This window comes from Musca autumnalis, unplaced genomic scaffold (assembly GCF_047663935.1).
Source record: "Musca autumnalis isolate F117 unplaced genomic scaffold, ASM4766393v1 scaffold_2, whole genome shotgun sequence".
In the NCBI taxonomy this organism is placed as follows: domain Eukaryota; kingdom Metazoa; phylum Arthropoda; class Insecta; order Diptera; family Muscidae; genus Musca; species Musca autumnalis.
The window spans coordinates 90413036-90438748 of NW_027411755.1; the positions used below are offsets into that span (position 1 = coordinate 90413036).

General features: G+C 35.6%; 1 protein-coding gene across 3 annotated transcripts; it reads left to right on the top strand.

Moving 5' to 3' along the window:
* Window positions 1–10004: 10004 nt before the first annotated feature.
* pigeon (gamma-secretase activating protein pigeon) lies at window positions 10005–18884 on the top strand. 3 transcript variants are annotated; one of them, XM_073968247.1, is made up of 9 exons: window positions 10137–10290; window positions 10954–11400; window positions 11460–11761; window positions 11824–13092; window positions 13155–13387; window positions 13453–13667; window positions 13735–13956; window positions 17895–17952; window positions 18151–18884. In XM_073968247.1, exons 1-8 carry the CDS (start codon window positions 10227–10229, stop codon window positions 17933–17935), a joined length of 2793 nt encoding a protein of 930 aa, XP_073824348.1. In that variant the 5' UTR covers window positions 10137–10226; the 3' UTR covers window positions 17936–17952; window positions 18151–18884. The 3 variants fall into 3 exon arrangements, with proteins under 3 accessions (XP_073824347.1, XP_073824348.1, XP_073824349.1); XM_073968248.1 differs by lacking the exon at window positions 17895–17952 and adding an exon at window positions 10404–10513 and having other exon boundaries at window positions 10157–10290; XM_073968246.1 differs by lacking the exon at window positions 17895–17952 and having other exon boundaries at window positions 10005–10290.
* The last annotated feature ends 6829 nt before the right edge of the window (window positions 18885–25713 follow it).

Sequence of the window (25713 nt, forward strand, 5' to 3'; positions counted from 1 at the left end):
GTAAAAATTAGTAGATTCTTGCAGTTCTGGAACAGACCATTTGTGTACAACTTGCTGTGATATTTTTTTCTGATTTATTCAAATCAAAACAAAAAACGCTCCGTTACATCACCGATAACTTGTTATCGACGATTATTTTCTATCGCTTTACGTAGTACAATTTTTAAATTTTGTCGCAGAGACGATTGACGTCGCGACATGACTCGCGTCGCAAGACGGAATCGACCCATAAACCACATAAACAGAAGCACCGTGGACCGTTGCAAGTCATGTTGATTGCCTGTCGGATCATACATAAAAAAACACAACAGGAAAAAAGTAAAAAACATTAACAGCCTGTTTATGTATGTCGAAACGAAAATGTGTGCGAATGAAACACTGCCAAACTCGTGTGTGTGTGTTTTCAAATTTGTTTTCGTTTTGAAGTAAAAGCAAATGTAATAATGTTTCGAAAATTAAAGTTTGGGTGTATTTCATTCGCCCATAGTTTCCTTTCGACATACAGAAACAGACATACAGTTCAGCCAGGTCGAACTTTTACCCTGCGTTTACAAATGACAGGACAGTTGACTTCATGTATTGATTGTCAAAATCCCACAACTTGCCTGTGTGACGTAGGCGTCCGGAAACTGCAACAACAGTTGTAAAATTTTAAATGAAAATCATCGATTTATTTTTGTTTTCCGTTCTCATATTTTGTTTTTGTTCATGTTCTTTTGTTTTCAACACATTTCAATTATTTCACTTATTTTTACAAAAATGCCAAAAATTTGTCTTCCTTACTGTCTGTGAAAAAATGATGGACAGCTGAGAGACAAACGACAAACGTATGTATGTGTTAGTAAATCAGAGTTGTATTTGAAGACAAACTGTCTGGTGTAAACGCCTAGTTAAAACTCTTCACCACACAATATTCTGAACTTATAGTACGTTTATATATAACCGGATTAACAAACCCACTGTCAATTCCATTGCTTATGTTTCAAATAAACCTTATAAAGAAGGTTATATATAATTGTTCCACAAACATCCCATACGGGACAAGGGAGACTTCTCTCATATCAATGAGTGCACCCCGATTCATATTAGCTCAATGATATGGGACCTACTGTTTATCGCCGAGTCCGAACGGCGTGTCTTAAGACACCACTTTGTAGAGAAGTTTTACATGGCTGAAATACTCAGGAAATGTCGCCAACATTACTGAGGGGTATTTTACCACCGTTGAAAATTTTTTGATGTTGACTGGCCGGGGAATCGAACCCACGACCTTATGTGTGCAAGGCGGGTGTGCATACCATTGCACCACGGTGGTACCCATAAAGAAGGTTAAACCTGCAAAAGGCTATAATATAAACATTGCCTTAAACAGAATAATTAGTTTCCTGTTCGAGGCAAAAATTGTTCGACCACGGATACCCCAAATGCCTAAATTAGGTCAAAAATGTATCTAAAACTTTCTTTAATTTGTTGCTACTTAAATTGTAGCTAAAATCCACAAAATACCTAAAATCGGGGGTACCGTGTTATAAGGGACCCAATCTCTAAAATTTCAGAAATGTGTGGCATTGTGCTAAGTCCAGTTGACGTTCACCATTGCTGTTATATTTAAAATGGCAAATCGATGCTCCTGAAGTTTAAATCGGTACATGTGGGGGACTGCATTATGGCTAATTACCAAAGGCGACGGGAGCCGCTAAAGCTTGGTGATGTTACTGGTGCTGCTATTGCAAGTAGGATATATCTAAATGATCACCATAACAGGGCAGCATCTAAACTGATGTACGTGTGTCGTAGGTTATGGCGTTGCAATAAAATAAAATTCATTTTTTATTTTTTCATTTGTTATGCTAAGTTTACATTTACGAAATCCACTCGATTTCAACTGTCAATTCCATAGCTCAAACGTCAAATGATTTGACAGTTGAAATCGATTGGATTTCGTAAATGTAAACCAAGCATAAGTTGAGGAGTGAAGACAATCCTAAGGTATTGGTTGTTCTCCCTGATCGAGACATTAGGCGTTGCATGAATATGCTTGATGACGAAGGGGACGCACTGTTGGCGCCGCCATCGAGTGTTGTGGATGGCCAGTAATAATTCAGTATGTTTTGAGTAGTTTATGTACAGTGAGTGTCAAAAATATTCGGTTTTTTATTTTACCAATAATACACCTCAGTATTTTAGAAGTCCATATCCAGTAACCAAAAAACCAAATACTTAAAAAAATGTTGGTCCTGTGGCAATGAAAAAATGTTTGTAACGGGGATCCATGGCAACCCTATATGCGATAATAACCAAGAAAACGTTGTTAACCCTGTTTTCTATGCATCAAAAATATTCGGTTTTTGTAACTTTTGCTAAATATTTTGGCAAAAACCGGTCAATATCGTAATTTCTCTGCAATATTAATATACATTTTAATAATTGCGGTCAGAATCCTTGTTCCAATGTGCAAAAATATTATATTTCATAGCAAATTATTAAAATTTAGCTCTTAGGAAAAACGCGATCCTAGAAATGAGAAAACTGTTTATATTTCATTATAAAAACAGCAGAAATAAAAGGAAATTTTGTTTTCTTTTGAATATTTAGTCGAATATCGTTGAAATAATGTCACGAACATGTAGAAATATTAGATTTCGTGAAAGGTAGAGGAATCTCCTGAAAAATTACGGCTAAACCTCCGTTAATTTTCCTGAAATTGGTCACCAAGTCCTAAATGACTTTCAGAAGATAGAAAATATGCACTTGCATTCAAAAAGATTGTAAGGATAAAGCCTTTTATGGCCTTGTAACACATCACAAACCATCGGCTTATTGGTATAATGGAGTTAGTTTTGAATGCGTGAGCAGGAAAATTCCTGCCTTTCTGTGTGTAGGTAGATGCATTAGTGAATTGCTGCAACAAAGCAACTACCTAAAGCCCTCGGCACATACGGTCCGTTTAGTGACACGTTGGGATACCCGTTGTCCCAAAAAAGTTAAATTATGTTTAACTCTAATGCGTCAGCCACATTGTTGTTTTTCAAAAAACTTGGCATCACTTACACTTTTTTCATGTGGTTGTTGTACCGCGACGCTCAACGCAATCAATCAAAAACGTTTGGTGGTTGATAAAACTCACTGTGGTATGTTGATGTTAGTTTATAGGGTTGTTAAAGGGCCCAGCAAAAAGTTTGCATCCGCGGATGCAGTTAAATCACTAGAACAATTGCCGCTGGAGTACATCTTTTCCTATGAATTCACCTATGAATTTTACAAGAGAGCGCGCAGCTAGGATGTACTCCATTTTCGATCCAGATCACAGCCTTTGATGTAGTGTTTTCGATTGAATTTTAATACAGTCTAAAGATGCTATAGAATGCAAGCCATTGCAAATATCCCAAAATAAATAAAATACATTGCTTATTGGCGCAAAAAAAGAATATTAACTTTATTACATTAACACAAATTATAAAAACTCTCCATTAAATATGATCGTAACTGTGTTTACTTCCTCTGCTCTGCAATATATGACACCGAAATTGATATTGCTTCATCATCCAAATGGTTTTTCATTTTTCCTCCTACTCCAGTTCAGATTTCCAAAAAAAAAAAACTCCAACTCCACTTCAAAAATAATTTGCGTTTCGTGAAGTACAGCAATGTTCGTAACTTTAGTTTGTATTTCTTAATTTTTTTAAAACAAATTCTTATAATTTTAGACACTCTTTCTTATGTTCAGAAAAAAGACTGCGACTTTAGGGATCAAAAAATTGGCTTGCTTGGCTAGGGATCTTTAAGCGAGTGCTTCCAAAATGTATCGAGCGGAGTGCATTTTCATAACTCCGTGTGGATTGCATCGAAAGATGTATTGATATCGTAACTCTGCATTGCACTACTTCCAAACTATTTTGCTGGGATGGTTTAATAAAGCTGTGTTCCTTTATTTACCCGAGGTTACCATTTTTGCCATTTGTTACCATTTTTAACCTGCAAAGCGTTCCTTAACCCCGAAAAGTGGCAAAACTGGAAACAATTTTTAAGAAAGTGAGAGTGGAGAGAGAGCGGAAATGGCTTTCTCTTCTACCACAGGCTACCAGCAAAATTTCTGCAGGTAAAAAATGGCATAACTGATTTTTCGACTTTTGTTTGACGATTATTTCACAATGAAAAAGAAAATGGTCGATAAACAGAAGAAAAAGTCGAAAGCTGACAAAACTAAATTAAAAACTGTGAAATAAAAGACGAAAATTGATTTTTTATGTTTCTTTTTGACATTGCTGCCAGATATACCATTTTTCCGTTCCTTTACTTTTCTGGTAAAAATGTTCATGAGAGAGCAATTTTGACGCTTTTCTCTTTTACCACCCTTACCATTAAAAAAGTAAAGGAACAAAGCTTAAGAAAGGTTAGCCAAAGCTTTATGTAAATTTAATTTTTTTTCATTCGAGTATGTCTAAATTTGTTTTAGACTCTAAAACAATGGTGGGCAAATTGCGAGAGACTCATGTATTTTTTACACTTGTGTATGAGGCCGAGCATTTCTGCCCAACAGTGGTCTAAAACTTCAAAACAGTATAAACGAACTGTGTATGTGTGTGTGGTGTTTGAAATGCCAAACCATTTTAAAAACAATCGAATTCAATGATTTTTAAAATTGTTTTTAGACCATTTGTATGGATGAAATTGGTGAGATTTGCATTGAAACAATTAGTTTATCATATTTCCAACTCGGTTATGTGGAGAAAACTTAACTCTTCATTAATTTTTCGCGTTTTTTTAAAATTTTCAAAAAATGCATTGTAAACAAACCCACTTGTTGCTTTTATTTTGCAGTTTTAGGAATTCAAGCAAAGACGCATGGTACAATAATTCTTAGGTAGGCCACAGCTAACAGGTGATTACAATTTTTTTTGTTATGGCTTAATCTGTCAAAACCGTGTTGACATGCAGAGTTGATATTTATTATTGATCAAAAAATTCAACTCTGTTTTGTTTTCATTTCAACATTTCGTTCTTCTTCTTCTTTGTTTACTCATCCGTTATCATTCATCAAAACAATTTTGACGTTTTAAGCCATAGCGACAGGGTTGTACTTTTTTGGCGATTCTCATACCTGGCCTACCTATGAATTATTGTACCATGCAAAGACGTATAGCAATAAAGACCCGAACAAATGCATTTTCCAAAAACATATGCTAATAGTTCCACATTTTGGTTACAGATGGCTACACTACTCACTGGAATTGATAACAGCAATGCCAATCGTTTTTGATTCCCATTTCTCGCGGCAGAAAACATTAACGTCGTGTTTTTGGCTGAAATTTATTTGTTTTCTTTTTTTATTGTTCATTCAATGAAAAAATCAAAAGCGAATGCCGTCAAACTTGAGTTTTAATGTTTTTCTTGTCAATATTCCAATAAGTAACAGTTTTCGTTTAACAGAATGTTGCTATGATGTCGTAGCAACAGAGGTTAACTCCACCTTCAGTTAATTTTTCACAATTGACTTTTCCTATCTTATAATATTGACATCTTTGATTCAAGAAAAACAAGGTTTCTATAGATTTTTTTCATTTAAATCTACCTCTTTACTTATACCATGAACTAAAGGAACTATATAAACGCAAGAGCTGGATATAGTTCCAATAGCTCCTTGTATGGAACAGTTCTTTGGAACTAGTTCGTTCCGAAACTACACAACTCTATCAAAAATGTCGAAAAAACAGTTCTGCCATTTTTTACCCGAAGAAGTTTGTCTGTGGTATTTTTGCTCTCACTCTCTTAAAAACAGCTTCCAGTTTTTGGGTTATAGCCCGTTTCCACGGTACGTCGTTCGTTCTCTATTCGTTGTTCGACCTATAACTACGAATAAATTACTTATTTCCCCACACAAAATACTATGAACGAACGACGATTTTTCCACGTTGTTCGATTAGAAATACTCTCTGAACGACGAATAAGTATGTCCCATCCCTAACAAATGAGAGAATTTATCGAAAAAATTAATTATGACATGTCTAAATTCAAAATTGAAAAATTTGTTGAAAACACAAACATTTTTAGAAAAAAGGAAAAAGATGAATGAAAATTAATGTACTAAACTTTTTATATAGATGCAGAAGAATTATGGTTGTGTTTCCTTCTTAATTCCACACACATTTCTTGTCCATTAGTTCAAAATCGCGTAAAAAATCAGAAACAAAAAGGAAACAAATAACTGAAAGTCTGTATACACAAACATTATTTTGATACGTCTCTCTCTCTATAATTTTGAAAATAGAAACATATAAAAATATATTGAAAATACAAAATTTTTCAGAATTTATGGAAAAAATGAATGATATGTGTGTAGTTGAATATAGAAGATACATTTGAAGGAAAGTCTATTGCTTTTCTTATTCATTTAATGTATATTTTATGTGTTTTCTGTTCAAATTTTAGTGAAAACAAGGAAACAAAAATGAAGGAAATTTTGTTTATGTTTCTGTTAATTACGAATGGTGTCGTGGAAACGTGTTAATTCGTGTACGTCGTTCGACAGGCGAACAACGTAATTAAAACGCTCGTGTGAACATGACATTAAGGAACGCTTTGCAGGTTAAAAATGGTAACCTGAGGTAACTAGGCGTTTACACCAGACAGTTTGTCTTCAAATACAACTCTGATTTACTAACACATACATACATTTGTCGTTTGTCTCCCAGCTGTCCATCATTTTCTCACAGACAGTTGAGAAGACACATTTTTGGCATTTTTGTAAAAATAAGTGAGATAATAACTGAAATGTGTTGAAAACAAAAGAACGTGAACAAAAACAAAACATGTGCACGGAAAACAAAAAGAAATCGACGGTTTTCATTTAAAATCTTATACTTAGTTTACATTTACGAAATCCACTCGATTTCAACTGTCAAATCCATAGGTTAAACGTCAAATGAAATCCAGATGAGATTTCATTTGACGTTTGAGCTATGGAATTGACAGTTGAAATCGAGTGGATTTCGTAAATGTAAACTTAGCATTACAACTGTTTTTGCAGTTGTCGGGACGCCTACGTCACACAGGCAAGTTGTGGGATTTTGACAATCAATACATGAACTCAACTGTCCTGTCATTTGTAAACGCAGGGTAAGTAAAGGAACACAACTTATGCTTGGTTTACATTCGGCGTCGTTTCGTGATTTCGAAGGCGTTTCGTGATTTCGTGCGGAATCAAGCAAAATTTATCATGATTTCGCATACAAAAATGAAATCATCTCATTTCGTGATTTCAGCGAAATCAAAATCGAAATCACAGTACTCATGATATACAACCCTGTTTTTGCTTAAAAAAGTACCGAACGTTGCAACACTTTTCACGTATCACAATAAACAAGGTAGATGGTCAATTGCTGCAACAAAAAAATGTTTTATCAAAATGTTTAAACAATGCGAAAAAATATTAAGTTACTTTGTTAAAATGAAATCATCTCATTTCGTGATTTCAGCGAAATCAAAATCGAAATCACAGTACTCATGATATACAACCCTGTTTTTGCTTAAAAAACTACCGAACGTTGCAACACTTTTCACGTATCACAATAAACAAGGTCAATTGCTGCAACAAAAAAATGTTTTATCAAAATGTGTAAACAATGTGAAAAAATATTAAGTTACTTTGTTACAATGAAATCATCTCATTTCGTGATTTCAGCGAAATCGAAATCACAGTACTCATGATATACAACCCTGTTTTTGCTTAAAAAAGTACCGAACGTTGCAACACTTTTCACGTATCACAATAAACAAGGTAGATGGTCAATTGCTGCAACAAAAAAATGTTTTATCAAAATGTGTAAACAATGCGAAAAAATATTAAGTTACTTTGTTAAAATGAAATCATCTCATTTCGTGATTTCAGCGAAATCAAAATCGAAATCACAGTACTCATGATATACAACCCTGTTTTTGCTTAAAAAAGTACCGAACGTTTCAACACTTTTCACGTATCACAATAAACAAGGTAGATGGTCAATTGCTGCAACAAAAAAATGTTTTATCAAAATGTGTAAACAATGTGAAAAAATATTAAGTTACTTTGTTACAATAGCTGTTCCAGAACTAAAAAGTTTTTACAATTGTTACCACTTTTACACATTTTGCGTTCCCGTACACAAAATTTATATGAACATCGTTTACGTCTTTTACAACTTTTACGACTTTTACCACTTTATAAAGTACGGGAACAGGCCAAATGATATTTTCCATTGTGTTCCCGTACTTTTTTAACGGCAATGTTAGAAAAAAGAGCGAATTGTCAAAAATTGCTTTTCCATACAAATTTCTTCAAACATACGGGAACAGAAAAATGACGGAAATTGCAAAAACTCCAGCAGAAATGTCAAAATCAACGTATCAGCTGTCATATTCAGGTGCCAATAAACATGCTGCTAGTTTTTACTATTCCAAATTTGTGTAGCAGAAAACAGGAAAAGAGGGTGTTTGTTATTCAGCGCTATTTGCGTTAAAAGAGGAGTGCAAGTCTTGCTAGATTTCGGAGTATGGGAACGTATTTGTAGTACTAAACGGGAAAACTACTGCAAGTAGTAATATTTTGCACGTTCTGAACACAACTTTTATCTATACAAATTTATTATGATGTCTCAACGATAAATTCATTTTTTATTTTTTCATTTGTTATGCTAAGTTTACATTTACGAAATCCACTCGATTTCAACTGTCAATTCCATAGCTCAAACGTCAAATGAAATCTCATCTGGATTTCATTTGACGTTTAACCTATGGATTTGACAGTTGAAATCGAGTGGATTTCGTAAATGTAAACCAAGCATAACAAATGAAAAAATAAAAAATGAATTTATCGTTGAGACATCATAATAAATTTGTATAGATAAAAGTTAAAAGTTCAATTAATACGATATATAGATAATTTTCGAAATAAAGCAGTAAAGTTCTATATTGTCGTATTTTTTTGATGACTAATTCAATTTACAACAGCTTGTTTTGAAAATTCATGTTCGATCAGCTGCGCATATGCATCTACCTTGATAATTGTGATATGTTTGAAATCAACAAAAAATAAGTATAAACACCGGGGTGTATTTCAGGATTTCGCGAAATCCAGTGTATTTTGGAGCGTAAGTGTAAACTTGGTATTATAGAAGTCGACTTAAACCCCATGGTTTAACAAAGACATAAATACAACAAGATAAGACATTTCTTTTGCTATCATTCTTCAGTGAATGGCTTTTGAATTTAACATAATGTTATGTTACGATATGGTGATATAACATTTTTTTCTTTTATACATTTTTACGTATTTATCCGAATTTACCGATCCAATTGACATATAATTATTCTTGAATAGATCCTTGAATTCATAAGTTTCGTTTCTGATACCACTACATGAAATGTTCCTCCTTGGTTGCGATTTTGAATTAACTGCAACCTGTTAAGGGTAATGTTTCTATACATAGTTTCGTAAACATTTTTTTGTTGCATGCATTTTGTCAGGTCTTTATTACTTTATGTCTTTGGGTTTAATAAGAAAGGTTAGCCAAAGCTTTATGTCAATTTAAATTTTTTCATTCGAGTATGACTAAAACTTCAAAACAAACTGTGTATGTGTGTGTGGTGTTTGAATAATATGCCAAACAATTTTAAAAAAACATTCGAATTCAATGATTTTTAAAATTTTTTTTAGACCATTTGTATGGAAGAAATTGTTGAGATTTGCATTGAAACAATCAGTTTATCATATTCACAACTCGATTATGTGGAGAAAACTTAACTCTTCATTCATTTTTCGCGTTTTTTATAAAATGCTCAAAAATGCATTGTAAACAAACGCACTTGTTGCTTTTATTTTGAAGTTTTAGGAACTCAAGAAAAACAAGGGTTCTATAGATTTTCTTCATTTAAATCTACCTCTTTACTTATACCATGTTAAACCCCATCAACTCTTTCCTGCTTCGAACTATAGATCCATATGGACCCGTTTATGTTTCGATCTATAGATCCATCTGGATCCAACAACCAAGATATATACATTGAAAATGAGAAATAAACAAATGCTCAAACGCATACCAGAGACCTGCGCCGAGCACAGTTTGTCGGCGGCGGCGGCTAATGTTGAAAAATGTCAGCGGCGGCCTGAGCCGATCGGCGCAGGTCTCTGACGCATACACACCAAATATACAAACAATAAAATAATCTAGACGAGGAAGTGTCTTCGTAAAATGTTAAGACAAGAAAATTTGGCTGCTAATTTTTGTGGCTTATTAGCTAGCCAAGGATACACAGGTACATATATAAAAACAAAACCGGAACAAATTTCCTTTGCCGACTCCTATGGACAGGAGCCAATCTCGGGAACGGGAACAAAATTTTCTTTTAAATTAATTTTTTTCTTTAAGTCGCCGACCTTTAACAAGGGATTTTCGGAACTTCAGAGGCCCATATCTCGGGAAGTATACATTTGCCCAACAAAAGTTTTACGGGATCTGCATAAAAAGCACTATCTGTGGTAATTATTTAAATTTTTTCCGAATACTGTTGGTAAAGGAAATATATGCCACAAAAACTATTCCAGGCATAAATTGAATACTCTAACAGCTGGCGGAAAAATCTGAAATGTTTACCACAAGTAGATCTTTACGTCCTGATTACAAAAATGTAAAGTTTGTTGGGGGGAAGTCCATACTTCCCGAGATATGGGCCTCTTAAGTTCCGAAAATTCCCTAGTTAAAGTAAGAAACAAAAAAATTAAATTAAAAAAATGTTGTTTTCGTGCCCTAAATTGTCCTGTATATAGGAGAAAGTCTTAAATACCCGACCGAAGGCCGGCCAATTAGAAAAAACTTACAATTTAAAAAAAATTCAGATTTTTTCCGTCAGCTGGTAGAGTGTTCAATTTGTTCCTTGTTCCAGAGCATTATTAACCTTTAGTTTTATCTTATTTTAAAGAGAAGTCACTAGAATGGCGTGTCTTGGGACAGGAGAAAGATGGTTCTATGTTGGCCTCTTGGCAATTTGAAAAGCTGGATTGTGGAACAAGGGAGACGTGTATTGGCCATTTCAATCCAAGTACAAAGACCCTACGCGTTTTATATCGTCTAAAGGAATGTGTGGAAGTTGTTCAGGCCACGGTGAATAGCACGTTAAGTCTTCTGGCATATATTGTGAAAAGAAATTGGAAGGAAAATGACGATGAAATGGACAACTCACAGCCTGTCCGAATGTACTACTTTGCATATATAGTCGAAGTACGTGGAAGCGGAGCAATTGCTGAAGGTACTTCACTGCTTAAAGTACCCAGCAAGCGACAAGTCTTGGTGCAATTCTTATGGCGTTCGGAAAATCGATTTGATAAAGTTTGGAATGATAAACTTTTGGTATTAACGCATGGGATAAGTAAGAATATTTATTCCAATTGATATTCGCATGCATACTTATTTCACTGTGTTTTGAAGGTATTTTCCAGTATAATTGCATCATTAAACCTAAGGATCCAACAGCGCTTACTTTGGACTTTGCCAATGATGCTGAATGGTATTTAGATGGGACACTTCTTACAGCAGAGTGCTTAGTAAAAAACTTCACCTGGGCACAATGGGATAGCGATAATCAAGCACTTTATTATATACATATGAAACCAAAAGCGAAGAGCATATCTCTTATGGAATCGGACAGTGATAATGAAAACAATGAGGATGTCATGAGTCCAACATTATCCGCCTTCCAATTTAATGACAAGTTGCCTACGGAAACTGTGGTAAGTATTGAGGTGGCGTATGTGTATGGCTATCACATGATTTTTAAAAATTACCATTTCAGTTAAATATACCATTGAATTTGCCAAAATTACCAACTGGCTCATTTCATGATGACGATGATCCTACCTACGAGGATGACGTAATTCCATTGAGAGTCCACGATACTTCTTTAAATTTGATAATATTGGCAGATCCCAGTGGTATGCTTTTTGTCTGTCATTATTATCTGTATCAACCTATACAACCTAAAAATGTTGATGAAAGCGAAACACCATCTGCGGGAAGTTCAACAACAGCATCTTCAGCAACATCTGTCAATGGCAGAAAAGTTGATGTACACTTTGCTTATTCAGTAACATTGTTGCATCATGGATGTGTCGTGCACTGTGTAATGCCTGGAGTGCCATGGGAGAAGGCACGACTTTTAAAGCCGACGTTTGCTTTGCATGGACCTCATCACTTGCTTGTTTTCCAGCCAGATTTATTTGTTCATCTATTGGATGTTGGATTGACTCATGAACCTTGCTGCCACATTGTATGTCCTGCTCATAATCGAAATCCTCTTACACATCTTGTTCCATGCCGAAAGTGGGGATCTATGGCCTATGATACCGCCACATTAGACTTGGTGTCGTTATCTGTACCGCGTTCACATCTTATCGAAGCATTCCGAAATGATACATCAGTCGATAATCGTTTAAGTATAATACATCATTTTTTGGTACATGCTTCAAACGATCAGCTAGATGTTTTGTCTGAACTTTTAAATATAATAATGGAACGTCCACTGTCTTTAGATACGGTGGCTTTACTTAAAGAGTCTCTAGTTGCTGGTAGTTATGCGGCAGCACTACGTGGTCTACCAACGGATGCAATAAGCATGTCGAAGTTCTTGCCGTTAACAACAGCAGATGCATCAAAACCAATACAAGCCAGAGTTGCTGATATAAGTGTGGGCATATCCCACGAGAGCTTGTGGAATACCAGTATGATGTTATTATCTCCCCAACAACGTCTGTCACCGTACAAAGCTGATATTTGGACACGTTTGTGGGAACATCTAAATGACGCGGGACAGAAAGAAAATTCCAATTGTGTGAATAGACGATTTACAGTTGCGCAGGTTAGCGAAAAATTAATGTTTTCATTAGCTTGCTATCAGCCTGAAGCTTTATCACGATGTACAACACCCCAAACAACAACACCAGGTAGCAGTGGTGGAGGTGTAAATGATTTTTCTTCGGCAAGTCGTCGTAGTTGTAATGAAGTTATGCCATTTATTGAAGTAGAATCTTGCACAGCCACTAAGCAGGAACATGTAATGTCAGTGGTAAGATATAAACAAACAACCTTTGCAAAATATTACATTTTGAACAATTCAATTTTCCGAAGACATTGCGAGAACTTAGTGTACACCTGGTTAAAAATTCTTCGAAACCAAACACTGGATTTCGATGGCTCAAGGAGACATTCTTTGAAAGATCACAGGCTCCAGCCCATGTACACGCTGTCGCGACGCAGTATGTTGTAGCTCAATTGGACTTATCCCGTTCCCTTTGCTCATTAGTTTGTCGCGCAGCCGGTTTAGATGCCAGACACGAAACATTTCGAGGTTTCCAGTTAATGTAATTATATGATTATTTGACTCAGTGACTTTGATCATGATCTAATTCTTGAAGTTTTTTTGCAGCGATCAAATGAGCAATGGCCAACAACACTCTCTTTTTCTTATTCTGGAACGTTATTGTTTGGCTGTAGACTCTATTGCTTTCCCTCTACCACAGGGTTTTGCTTCATTCTTTACATATCTTGGCTACAGAGCTCTTACTTTCGATATGTTTCTGCAATATGTTCAAAATTTTGTTTTTGAACTCCAAATCGATGTCATGAAAGCAATAATCAATGGTATTCGTGTTTTATTTATGTATACCAAGCAAAATCAATTTTAATACCGTTTATCTTGAATTTCTAGATATTGATGATTCCAAAGAAGGTATAGAAAAGAAACTGTCTCTGTTATCAGCATTACCAAAACAGCGTGCTCAACGATTACTTAAAAACTGGAATCATCCAGAAAGTCTCATGATTCGTGGTCGTGAACATGCAGCAAACATACTTTCAGGTAATCCTGTACAGCAGCGAAAGGGAAGTGCATGTAATATTAACACCCAGAATCGAACGAATGCGCGAAGTGGTAAGTGTAAATGTGTTATTATGGTTTACGGTTCTGCTGTATAAAGGAAAAGTTGCCGAAAAAAGTGTTTCAGCAACATTTAGTAAGTACGAGGACAAACCTAATAGCTGTGTCTTTTTACGTGATAATTTTTATTAATTTAGTCTGTTCCAGAACTGAAAGAATCACTAATTTGTATATTTTTCGATAACATAAAGGAAAAAATGTTATCGTAGTAAAATATGGTAGCATCTTGCGGGTTCTGGAACCGAGCAATTGCTACTAATGTTGCAGATTTTGACAGTTGTATAAAGGAAAAGTTGCTGGAAAAAATGTTGCCGAAACACTTCAGCAACTTTTTCTTTATACAACTGTCAAAATTCGAAACATTTGTAATAATTAGCAAAGATTTAAATACGTAAAGATTGGAAAACTCAATTGTTAACGTTTGTCAATAGATGCAGTTAAGCTCTGTTGTTACGATACCAAAAGAACATTCTGTTAAGTAGTTAACCATTTCAGGCGTTTTTAACCGACAAGTTCATATTCAATGAACTGGAAACTGCTATGGAATACAATCCTGAGTCCAACTTTTTGCTTTCCTACAATTTGTATAAGCCGAATTGCGCTTTAATGGGGTTTTTATCATTAACATACCCTGTTGTTTGTAAAATGTTTGTATACTTTGTTTCATAAACATTTGTGCATTGTGCATCTTTTCCAGTCTTTACAGTTCTATGTCTTTCTAATTAGGTTTGCCCTATTACTTACTAAATTTTGCTGAAACAATTTTTTCAGCAAGATTTCCTTTATACAACAGTTAAAATTCGAAACGTTTGCAATAATTATTACAAATTATCGTGTACGAGGACAAACCTATTATCGATTACGCAGCCAGGCATATTATCGAGTACGCAGACAGGCATATTATCAAATTGAACATATTTTCCAAAATACCATTAGTCTACAAACTCGGACACTCTCAACTTTTTGTACCGATCAACAATGGAATAGGTTATGCCTAGTTTTTATGACTACTAAACCTCATTTTTGATGATTTTTTTCAAAGAAAATACCAATTGATCTTCCTTTCAACTGAGAACACATCTTAAATTACTTTTGGAATTTTTGTTGTTTAAAAATATTGCATAGTTTTGTGGTAAATGGCTACATGCGAAACCCTTTTTTGTACAACATTTTTGCGGTGCCAACCATAATTCGAAAACGAATGGGCCGATCTTCATACATTTTGTGGGCGTTTTAAGAACATAAAAATCGTATCTATGAAAACATAAAAAAACTAGCCGATAACCTTAGATGCTAGTGCTGTTTTTTTATATAATTTTATTGCATTTTAAATCGTCACAGTTGCGCATATTTAATGCAGTTAAAAAGCAAACATGTGTCATGTTTATTCTGAAATAAAAATGAAATATTTTGACGAAATCTAAAAACTGCAATGAGTTGGTATTTTTCGGAAGCCAGACATACATACATACATTGATGATTCTTGAAGTTCCAATGGAGTCATTTGCACTGTCTACTTGGAATTTTACAATCTTATTTCTTGTTTTTTAGATCGATCCTTACGATTACATACAAAGTATTGATTTTTAATGGGAACTATTGAGTTTAGCCAAGTTTCACATAAAAGGCAAATGTCGATCTCGTTACTGATCCAAATTCCATAAGCCTCTGTCATTCTAGGAAATTCTATTTAATGTTTTGTCCCATTTAGAAATTTAAGCGCTTAGTCAGTGTTGACTTCGAACTGACTTCGGCTGATTTTAAAATCTCTTAATTTAGTTTTAGTTTTCAATTCATCTCTTGATAACAAATTATTTTGATGGGTTTGTTGAGTATTTATCCAACTATTTGAGAAGATATTTGATATTCCCAAGCCACTTGTCAGGAATGTCCACTTCTTCCAAAAGTGAATTTACGCTACGGAAAACCCTCATACAGAAAGCTTCCATAAAAAACACAGAGTTTTTATACCCTATACCACAATGTGGAAAAGGGTATTATAAGTTTGTTTTGGTAAAAATTCATGTAACACCGCGAAATATTCGTCGGAGACCCCCAATGTGGTATACCATTTTTCATATCTCGACGAGATAAAGCGATTTTGAGATGTGTGTCCGTCCGTCAGTCCGTCCGTACGTCCGTCTGTCCATTATAAATTGTAAACACGCTCCAGGCCGAAATTATGGCCCGATCGTCACGAAATTTTGTATGGAGGTCGGGTTCAGATCAGAATAGATCCCTATTCTTATTGGTGATGATCGTGAAATATTTAGCGGGTGAAATGGACCAAAAACATAATATTTATCCAATTTTGTAGCGGCTCTGTAGGTCTCAATAATAGTCCGATAAACGCGTAATTTTAAATATGGTGAGAGTATATCACAAAGGAGAAGCTTGCAATTTGAGATGGCGATCGGATAATATTTAGAGGGTTAAATGGACCAAAACTTTTGTGTGAAAATTGTGAAAAATTTTAATATACAGCTTATATCTTAATTCCTGGAAGTGACATTCCGGACAAGTGAGATATACTTGAAAGTGGAACGCTTGACCTTTCAATTGATGCCAATTATGTTGGTGTGTATGTTCAGATAACAGAGTTACAGCCTAATATATCCCGTTATTTGTTTGTAGTGTAATAATAAACTCGCTAGAAGTCGTAATTATACTTTAATAGTCACGAAATTTTGCACCGGGTAAGAGTATAGGTCGAAAAAGATGCCTACAATTTTGAATGATGATCTGATATTCTTTAGCGGGTGAAATGGACCATTACTTTTGTATGAAAAATATAAAAATTTTATTTTTGGTCGATATTTTAATTCCTTGAGGACATATATATTTCGCAAAGTAGCCTACATATGGAAAAAAACTACTGACCTTTCCTCTGATGTAAATTGCAATAAAGTGTTTGCTAGATAACGGGCCTACTGCCTAATATATATTGGGTTCTGTGTAGAGAACCACATTTTTATACCATGCTACATATTGTCTCTCCAATAGTTTATGTATGATCACGAAATATTCGTCATAGACCCCTTATTTGGTATGCCAAAATTCATATCTCGACGAGATAAAGCGATTTAGCGGTGTGTGTCCGTCCATTAAAAATTGTAAACAAGCTTAAGGCAATTTGGACTTCAATAACAATTTTTTTAAGGGGATTGAGTTTGGGCCAGAATAGAAATGATTAGTTTTTGGTGATGATCGTGAAATGTTCAGGGGATGAAATGGACCAAAAACAAAATTTTAACCAATTTTGTAGCGGCTCTGTAGGTCAAAATAATAACCCGCAAAATTTTAAAAAAAGTTTGAGTTTATGATGAAGAAGAAGCGGGTTAAATGGACTTAGCGGGTTAAATGGACTGAAACTTTTGTGTGAAATTGGTAAAAATTTCAATAACGTAGCGGTTAACCACGGAAGTAGTAGTACTACATAAGTGGGCTTCATTACATTTTAGTTTGTGTGAACTAAATTTTCCTTTCCTGCTACAAAAATGTCTTTGTCATGCTAGATAACTTTTTGGTTTTGGTCATAAGTATTATACATTACATCTCTGATATTTGATAATTAAATTTTCACAATCATTGAAAAGAAGTTCCGTGGAGAGCGATTGTCCAGGGATAGTGGTATAGGGTATCCCATGGTCGGCTCCGTGCGACTATAGACTTTTCTTACTTGTTTTTATTACAGTAGTACTTAGTCATTTTCTGATTTCTGACAGCAAATGGTTATTTAAATGAGAGAAAACTTACATATCTGGAATGTTCAGGGATGTTTTTATATAGGGATAATTCTTTATATGGGAAAATAATATTTATTTAAATGTTACGCATTCTTATTTTGTATTTAGATTCTATTAGGAAATCGTCAAAACGTCAGTGTAAGGCAATATGGCTTTTAATAATAATCCTGTTTTCCCTTACACTAGGACTTTTGGTATTATGTTTTATGATCACTCTTAAACTGTGACCAAAAATGAAGACACGGTAAGAAAATTAAAGTTTTTTGAATTGTATTGTTGAAAGTAATTCTAGCTTGTGTTAGTATGATTGTTTATGTTGTTCATGGAGGTTGGTTGAGGTAGGTTTCTAGTTTCTGTCCGTAAGGTTGTATGTTGTCGATGATATAAAATGATTTATGTTCATATTATTTTTAATTGTAATAAAATGTCTATTATCTTTTAGGAATTGCCGCAGACAAATTGTCGCCATTGGATTCATTTTTGGATCTCCTTACTGCCAAAGCTAGTCTTAACGATTTGGATTACAATTTACTTATTGAAACTACAGTGTCATCCATGGAACATTTGAATACATATTGATTGCGTGCCATAGTTTTTTCTCCGCATGTGCTGAAATCATAAAAATGATACTTTAGTATTTCCATAAATTATAACTCATTATCTATAAGCATAAACATTAATATATTATATAATCGAGGCTACTTACTAATACGCTTATTTATTTACTTTGTATTAATTTAATGGCATTATTTAAACCAATGATAAGTTTTAAGAAAATGAAACGGCTAACCTCTATGTGAACGACTAGTGTAAGTATTTTTTGCCACAGATCTGAAAAGGTCCCTATGTCTACCTTCGTACATGACATTTTGCAACACTTTGTATACTACTGAATATCTGTTATGCATTTTAAACTGTTAACGATTGAATTATACTGGGAAAGTACGCAGGTGGACATATGGACAGATATTTTGACATTCCTATTATTGTATTGTTATTCGGTAGTTATACGGCGAAATGTTTCACAACCAATTTTTAGTGGGTGAATTGTTCATGAAATACAGCCACCGTGTGAATACCGATTTATAGACATTCTATCATTTATGTATGTATGTATATTTTGTTAAACTTATTAAACATTTTTTTTTGATTAAACATTCTATTTTTTTCCTAAAATTCGTTATTTATTTTTTGGAAAATTGTATTAGACGGATGGATTCTTTAGGATTGGATATAGTGTGAATCGGTATATGTTCTATATCATACATATTAACATTTTTTTTTCGATGAAGTCGAAGAAAAACACTAACCATGAAACAACTGGCTTTACATTTCGTGAAACTTTTATGTTTTTAGTCTAAGTTTTGAGAATACTTTCATCGCTAAATTAGTCCAGATTGTGTTGATGTGGTTGCTCCAGTTCTTCGAATTTTCCATAGGACATACAAACATGTCACAGATTCCGATCGGAATGGTTTCAATTCCGTAATTTCATTTCGATCGTTTTTGTTTTAGCTTCTTCAGATTTCGATCGATTTGGTGAATTTCGAAAATCTTATTATTTAGTATAGTATTTTTGTTTTGCAAAAAGAAAGTCACTTTTAATGGATTTTCAATTTTTTAAATAAAATTATAAAAAATCATCAAGCAAAACATTTTAGTATCCCTTTCCAAAAAAAATGTTGATCCGTGATAATTTTATGCGCAATTATTGCCTTTGCTTACGTTTTATTATTAAAAAAGAATCAAATACAGAAAACGGTGACATATACATACATTTAGAAGAAAATTGAATTTATTTTGTCCAATTTTATAATTTTTCATACAAACACGAAGAGTTTTTCCCCAGATAAAAATGGACTGCTTATTTTGATACTACGCAAAATTTCAATTTCATTATCACTAAAATTAGATGGACGGACGACGAACAAATGGGGCTAAATCGATTCGCAATGCGAAGAGCAGTCGATGTAAGAAAGGTGGGTCTAGCTCTATTTTTCCGTGGTGTTATTGGAAGAGATCTATGGGTCGATTCCGTATTGCGACGCGAGTCGTGTCGCGTTTCCAGTTGCAATTTTTCCATTACGTATGGCAAAAGTCGCCCGACGACGTCAATTTCTGATCGTGTGTACCCCGCTTTAAGTGCAGTACACATTGCCAGTTTTAAATGACGATTTTTCGCAATTATCGATAACTGTCCAACCGTCCAGCAACCCCAAAATATTTTGTGAATGACAGAAATGAACGGCCACACTAGCAAGCAACAACAAAGCTGTCATTCAAAACTGACAATGTGTACCCAGCTTTAAGTATCGCCTGATATATGCTACGTTAACTATATTTTCTTCACTATCATCAAAAAATAGTTCCACTGAGCTTATTATTTTAGAAAACTATAATTTTTGTGTACAACTTGTTCTGACATTTTTTTCTAATTTATTCAAATCAAAACAAAAATCGCTCCGCTACATCACCGATATTGATAATTATTTTCTATCGCTTTACGTAGTACATTTTTTTAATTTTGTCGCAGAGACGATTGACGACGCGACATGACTCGCGTCGCAATACGGAATCGACCCATTACATTACGTATGGCAAAAGTCGCCCGTGTATATTTACAAGTGAATAAAAACATTTATTATATAAAAACATTTTCATTTATTTTAAGTGAATTTGTTTAATTTTATATACGTTTTTGGTGTTTGAGTACTTATAATGGCAAAAATTACTTCAAAACAGCAATTTGAAATGCTGGTTGAAAAGGAAGCCCACCCAAACGTAGCTCGTGGAGTCATGCTTTTTGGCGAAACTAAGGCCACTTTTAAAGACGTATGGAAGGATGTTGCGGAACAATTTTAATAGTTGTGGTTCACCAGATGAATGGCGCATAGTGTGGATTCCTTTTAAAGCTACAATAAAGAGAAATTTAGCTAATAATAAAAATACCGCAACTACACCAACGTTTACACAATTTTTTCTCTATTGACTGCAACACTTCACAAATACCACTGACAATGTGGGTTGAGCCATGCCGAGGTAAAAGTCATAGCCATGGGGATCTTTGAAAACTTTTTTTGCAAAAAAAAAAAAAAAAACCGTTAAGCGGCACACAATTTAAGGAGGCTTTTTCAAATTAATTTTTTAATGCCTCTACTATGTAAAGAACAGCGTCTTTTGGAAGCCGAAAATAGCATTTAAACATAAATTATAAACAATTATTTCGATGATTGTTGGAAACAAAACATTTACTCACAATGTCTTCTTATAGATGCTACGTTAAGTATATTTCCTCTATCAAAATGGTTCCACTGAGTTTATAATTTTAGAAAAAGATTGTTTTTGTTTACAATTTGTTCTGATATTTTTTTCTCATTTATTCATTATTCAGGATTCGCTACATAGCCGATAACTTGTTATCGGCGATTATTTTCTATCGCTTTACGTAATAATATATATATATATATATATATATATATATATATATATATATATATATATATATATATATATATAATTGTTCCACAAACATCCCATACGGGACAAGGGAGACTTCTCTCATATCAATGAGTGCACCCCGATTCATATTAGCTCAATGATATGGAACATACACTTTATCGCCGAGTCCGAACGGCGTGTCTAAGACACCACTTTTGTAGAGAAGTTTTTCATGGCCGAAATACTCAGGAAATGTCGCCAACATTACTGAGGGGTATTTTGCCACCGTTGAAAAGTGTTTTGATGTTGCCTGGCCGGGGAATCGAACCCACGACCTTATGTGTGCAAGGCGGGTGTGCATACCATTGCACCACGGTGGCACCCACTTTATTTAATACAACTTTTAAATTTTGTCGCTGAGACGACTGACAACGCGACACGACTAGTGTCGCAATACGGAATCGACCCACTAATTTCAGGTGGAATTAAGCAACCGCATTCATACCTCATCATCCTCTTCAAACTAAATATCCTCTCTTTTATACGCTGCACTTTTCATCATATCAAAAAGGCAATACTTTGAAAATTTCTTACATTTTTGTAAAAATTTATGAATTTTGGGATCTTATATACAGCAGTCAACCGATTTAGCTAAAATTGAAATAAAACGTGTTTTTACGAGTTAGAAATATTTTTACAAAAAAAATGTCAAAATAGGTCCACGTTTTTAAACATTTTTTCATCTTGAGCGGACGTAGTATTTAAATATTTTTATCCACATTTTGCTTTTATTTTATTTATTTTTTTTTTTTGTTCATAATTAGGCTTATAGTAAATATAAGACTAATATACAAGAAGATTCAGCATTAGCTACAAAGGCCATCAGCTGATATATTTTGTTCGTACAATTTTCAAAAAATTAAATTATTTTGCTTAATATATTGAAATATACAATTTATATTTTGGATGTTAATATTTTTAAGTATTTCCGGTCCTTGATTTTTAGAATGGTTCGTTGTTGGTGAGATAGATATCTGCATGTTTCGGGAATATGTTTGATGCTGACCGTTTCGCTACATTTTGGGCATCTGTTGTCAATATTCCTATTTATTAGGTGTCCATGTGTTAATATGGTGTGACCCATACGTAATCGGGAGAAAACTTGGATTTTCTTTTTGTCAATGTTGTAGTAAGTTTTCATTTACGAAATCCACTCGATTTTAACTGTCAAATCCGTTGCTTAAACGTCAAATGAAATCCAATTGATTTCAGATGAGTTTTCATTTGACGTATACACAAAGGAATTGACAGTTGAAATCGAGTGGATTTCGTATATGTAAACAAAGCATTGGTGGGATATAATGTTGTTATTGTAATTCATGCATACACTTTATTTACTTAAATAATTGCTCCTAATAAATTGCATTATTTTCAGGTAGGTACCACCAAACATATTTTGCAATTGAATTTATTGCAGATGCGATTCACCTTAATACTATGGTACCTATTACCCACTGACGCTATATGTTCCTAAAGTGAACCATTTATTTTTTCTACAAGTGAAATAATTGATTCTTTTTTGCACTTTATTCATTTTTTAACAAGAAACAAATTATAACGTAATACACATAACGTAATACATATTACCTATTAATCCATAGGTAATATGTACCTACCTATATACAGAGAGCGTCAAAATAAACTGTACACCTCTCAACATTTTTTTGATTGCATTATTACACCGACATAGAGATATTATACGTATAAAATATAAATGTAACTTTTTTAGTGGTGAATTAAAATCCAGAAAATATTAAGTCATTCCAACGTTTCATTAGGGAATAAATGAAGATTACAAAAATAACCCAAAATTTGACGCGTAAAAATAAAGTTTACAAGTTTGCCAAATGCAAGATTTTTTTATTTCTTTAACAAAATGAAGGGATATTTTGGCTTTTGAACTTATTTTCATAATATTGGAACCCACAAACATTAAATCATCCATTGTTTTGGTGAAATCCGGTGATATTTCCCGCATTCGGCCCGTGGAACCGCTTTCGTGTAATTCTGCAGGTAGGCCCAAAATTCGACCAAAGTTCGAATACGGCTCCTGAACTAATGCATATTTACAGCCCATGTGACGCATCGCAACACCTAAATCAGCCATAACAGCCTGGAACCCCCAACAATTAAGTTGGCTTTTACAATCCATCTTTATGCCGAGCTTCCGCCCTAGCAACCAAAGCCGCATATAGAGGGCAGTCCAGGGACATCATGAGGTGTCCAGCCGGTCGACCCCTGTAAGCACAATTTCTGCAATTTATAGGGTTCGGACACGCAGTAGAAAAGTGCCCAGAACCACCACAATGCCTACATACATCCTCCTGCAGCCTACAATCGCGCACACGATGGTCAAAGCTCAGGCACCTAAAACAATACGGAACCAACTCCTGTCTCCGCGCGATGAACCTGTGCCAGTGTATGTAGACACCATCACTGCAGAACTGCTGTACACTCCAAAACAACATTCACCGTCCCTTCACTACCCGGCTCATGCTTTCAAGGCATTGACACCATGCGCACACTTCTCTTGAAGACCTCCGGTGTCATCAAGTTCAACAGGTACATCTGCTCCATGAAATCGTCTAAGGTGAGGCTGACATGCACCCGCTGGACTGTTACCTTCGGCACCAGCTTCTCGTCCAGACCAACTTCGGCAAATTTCTCATTGGCGGCAATCTTCTCCCTTTCTGCCACAGACGGCGTACGTATGACAGCACCGCCGTCCTGTATTGGTCTGACATCATGCACCCTCACATTTAGTATCGGCCCAACCTCCTTCATAACTTTTTGCACTACATCCTTACCAGTAGCACCTTTTTGCCACAACGGACCATGTCTCCACTGGTTTCGAGACAGGCGCACTTGCAACCGGTGTAGCAGGGGGCGCCATAACAGCCACAGTAGACGGAGCTGCCATAACCTGCCCAGAAGGCCCCACTGCAGTACGAGCCACCCCTCCAGCCGTCACCTTTTCATAGGCCGCTAACCTCCCATTAAACCTCTCATTCTCCATCGTCGCTCTCATGAACATCTCCTCATATCTCCCTGCGATTTCCTTCGTCGCCTCTCTGGAAATCTCACCTTGTATGTGAATACAAGGTCTAAGAGACTATCAGTGACACTCTTTAATTCGCCAACCGTAACACCACCAAGAGACCTAGGGTAGGCCTCTTGGCACGAGACCCACTCTCACGAGTGCGTCCTGCAACGCCATCAGCGCCCACTGTCAATTCACTCTCACCATCATCAACAACAATCGGTACGCTCTCAGCCACCGGGGCAGCAGCACTCACCTTATCGACATTCATTGCTACAGGAACCGTACTCGTTGGCCCTCTCTTAGTTGGCGTCCCCAACTTAGCTCTCTTTCCATCCTCCCCACCGTCACCAGAACTACCCTCCGTCTCCGTGTGACGCAACCTCCTCGTCGGTGGAGGAGGAGCCAACAACTCAGCCGCAGTCAACGCCGGACGACTCTCCGACCCACTGGCACTCTCACGCGTCCGCTCAACGTCTGACGTCTCCGTCAGATCGCCAGCAAGTGGATCATTAAAGCCACCGTCACCAACTTTAGCTCCAGGCCTTTTGGGCTTCGTCTTAGGAGGCACTCCCTTGGGAGGCATCACCATTAACAACTAATAATAATGAGGAAAGGAACTCACCAAGCCAGGCACAAAAACCAGTCACAACCAGGGGTATCAATTTGTCTATTCCAAAAACCAAACCAAAAACTCAATGTCCAAATGCACGCACTTTTCTCAACGGATTCCACTGACCACAACCACTTTCCACAAGGTATTCACGTATTGGGAAAAATCAAAAAGAATCCCCAACAACATTTTTACAAGACTGACAGAGTCAGAAAATTTTAATTTTTGCACTGAACGAGACAGCTAATATCGTTGTTGTTTTATTTCACCCGAATTTAATAATTTTTCGCTAAGCTACTCTAAAACACGTCGGACCACGTCAACGTTCAAACGGCAAGTTCAAATACGGACATACGTCGTGGTGCTTAATGTGAGTACCTACCAAATGGTCTACCTCACAGTGCTCTTAACACCGGGTGAATACTATGCGTCTACCAACGCCCCCGCACAATTGTACGAGTACCAAATCCGCTCACACGTATTTGGACGCGCTCGCCTCCTTGGTTAGGAGCGGAGCCTATCTAAACTCCTACCTTTCTTTGGGTCAGGCACACGGTTGATAGTGCAACTCCACACTCGAGCAAAGCTCTACCCGCGATTTGGGTCTAAACCACAGCCACCGCGATGCTCCCACAAGGGGGCCAACACCAACTGCCAGGCTGAATCCGAAGATCAAGGGGCACCTGGCACCCGCGGTACCAGAATATAGCCTCCGGTCAGACTTCGTAGTCAGTGACAACTACCAGTTGGGCTCCAAACAGCCCCGGACTGGTGACCTCCAAAAATTTTGTCAGCAAAATAAACACACAAGACAGGACCACAAACAATTAACATGCTGTCCTCACGAACTGCAC

What these genes read in the sequence shown, in the direction of transcription:
- pigeon (XM_073968246.1), top strand. Translation starts at nt 10,227, where the DNA reads ATGTTAAGACAAGAAAATTTGGCTGCTAATTTTTGTGGCTTATTAGCT. An exon ending in CATGAAAGCAATAATCAATG is followed by an intron (nt 13,668 to 13,734) that starts GTATTCGTGTTT and finishes TTGAATTTCTAG; the next exon opens with ATATTGATGATTCCAAAGAA. An exon ending in TCGAACGAATGCGCGAAGTG is followed by an intron (nt 13,957 to 18,150) that starts GTAAGTGTAAAT and finishes ATTATCTTTTAG; the next exon opens with GAATTGCCGCAGACAAATTG.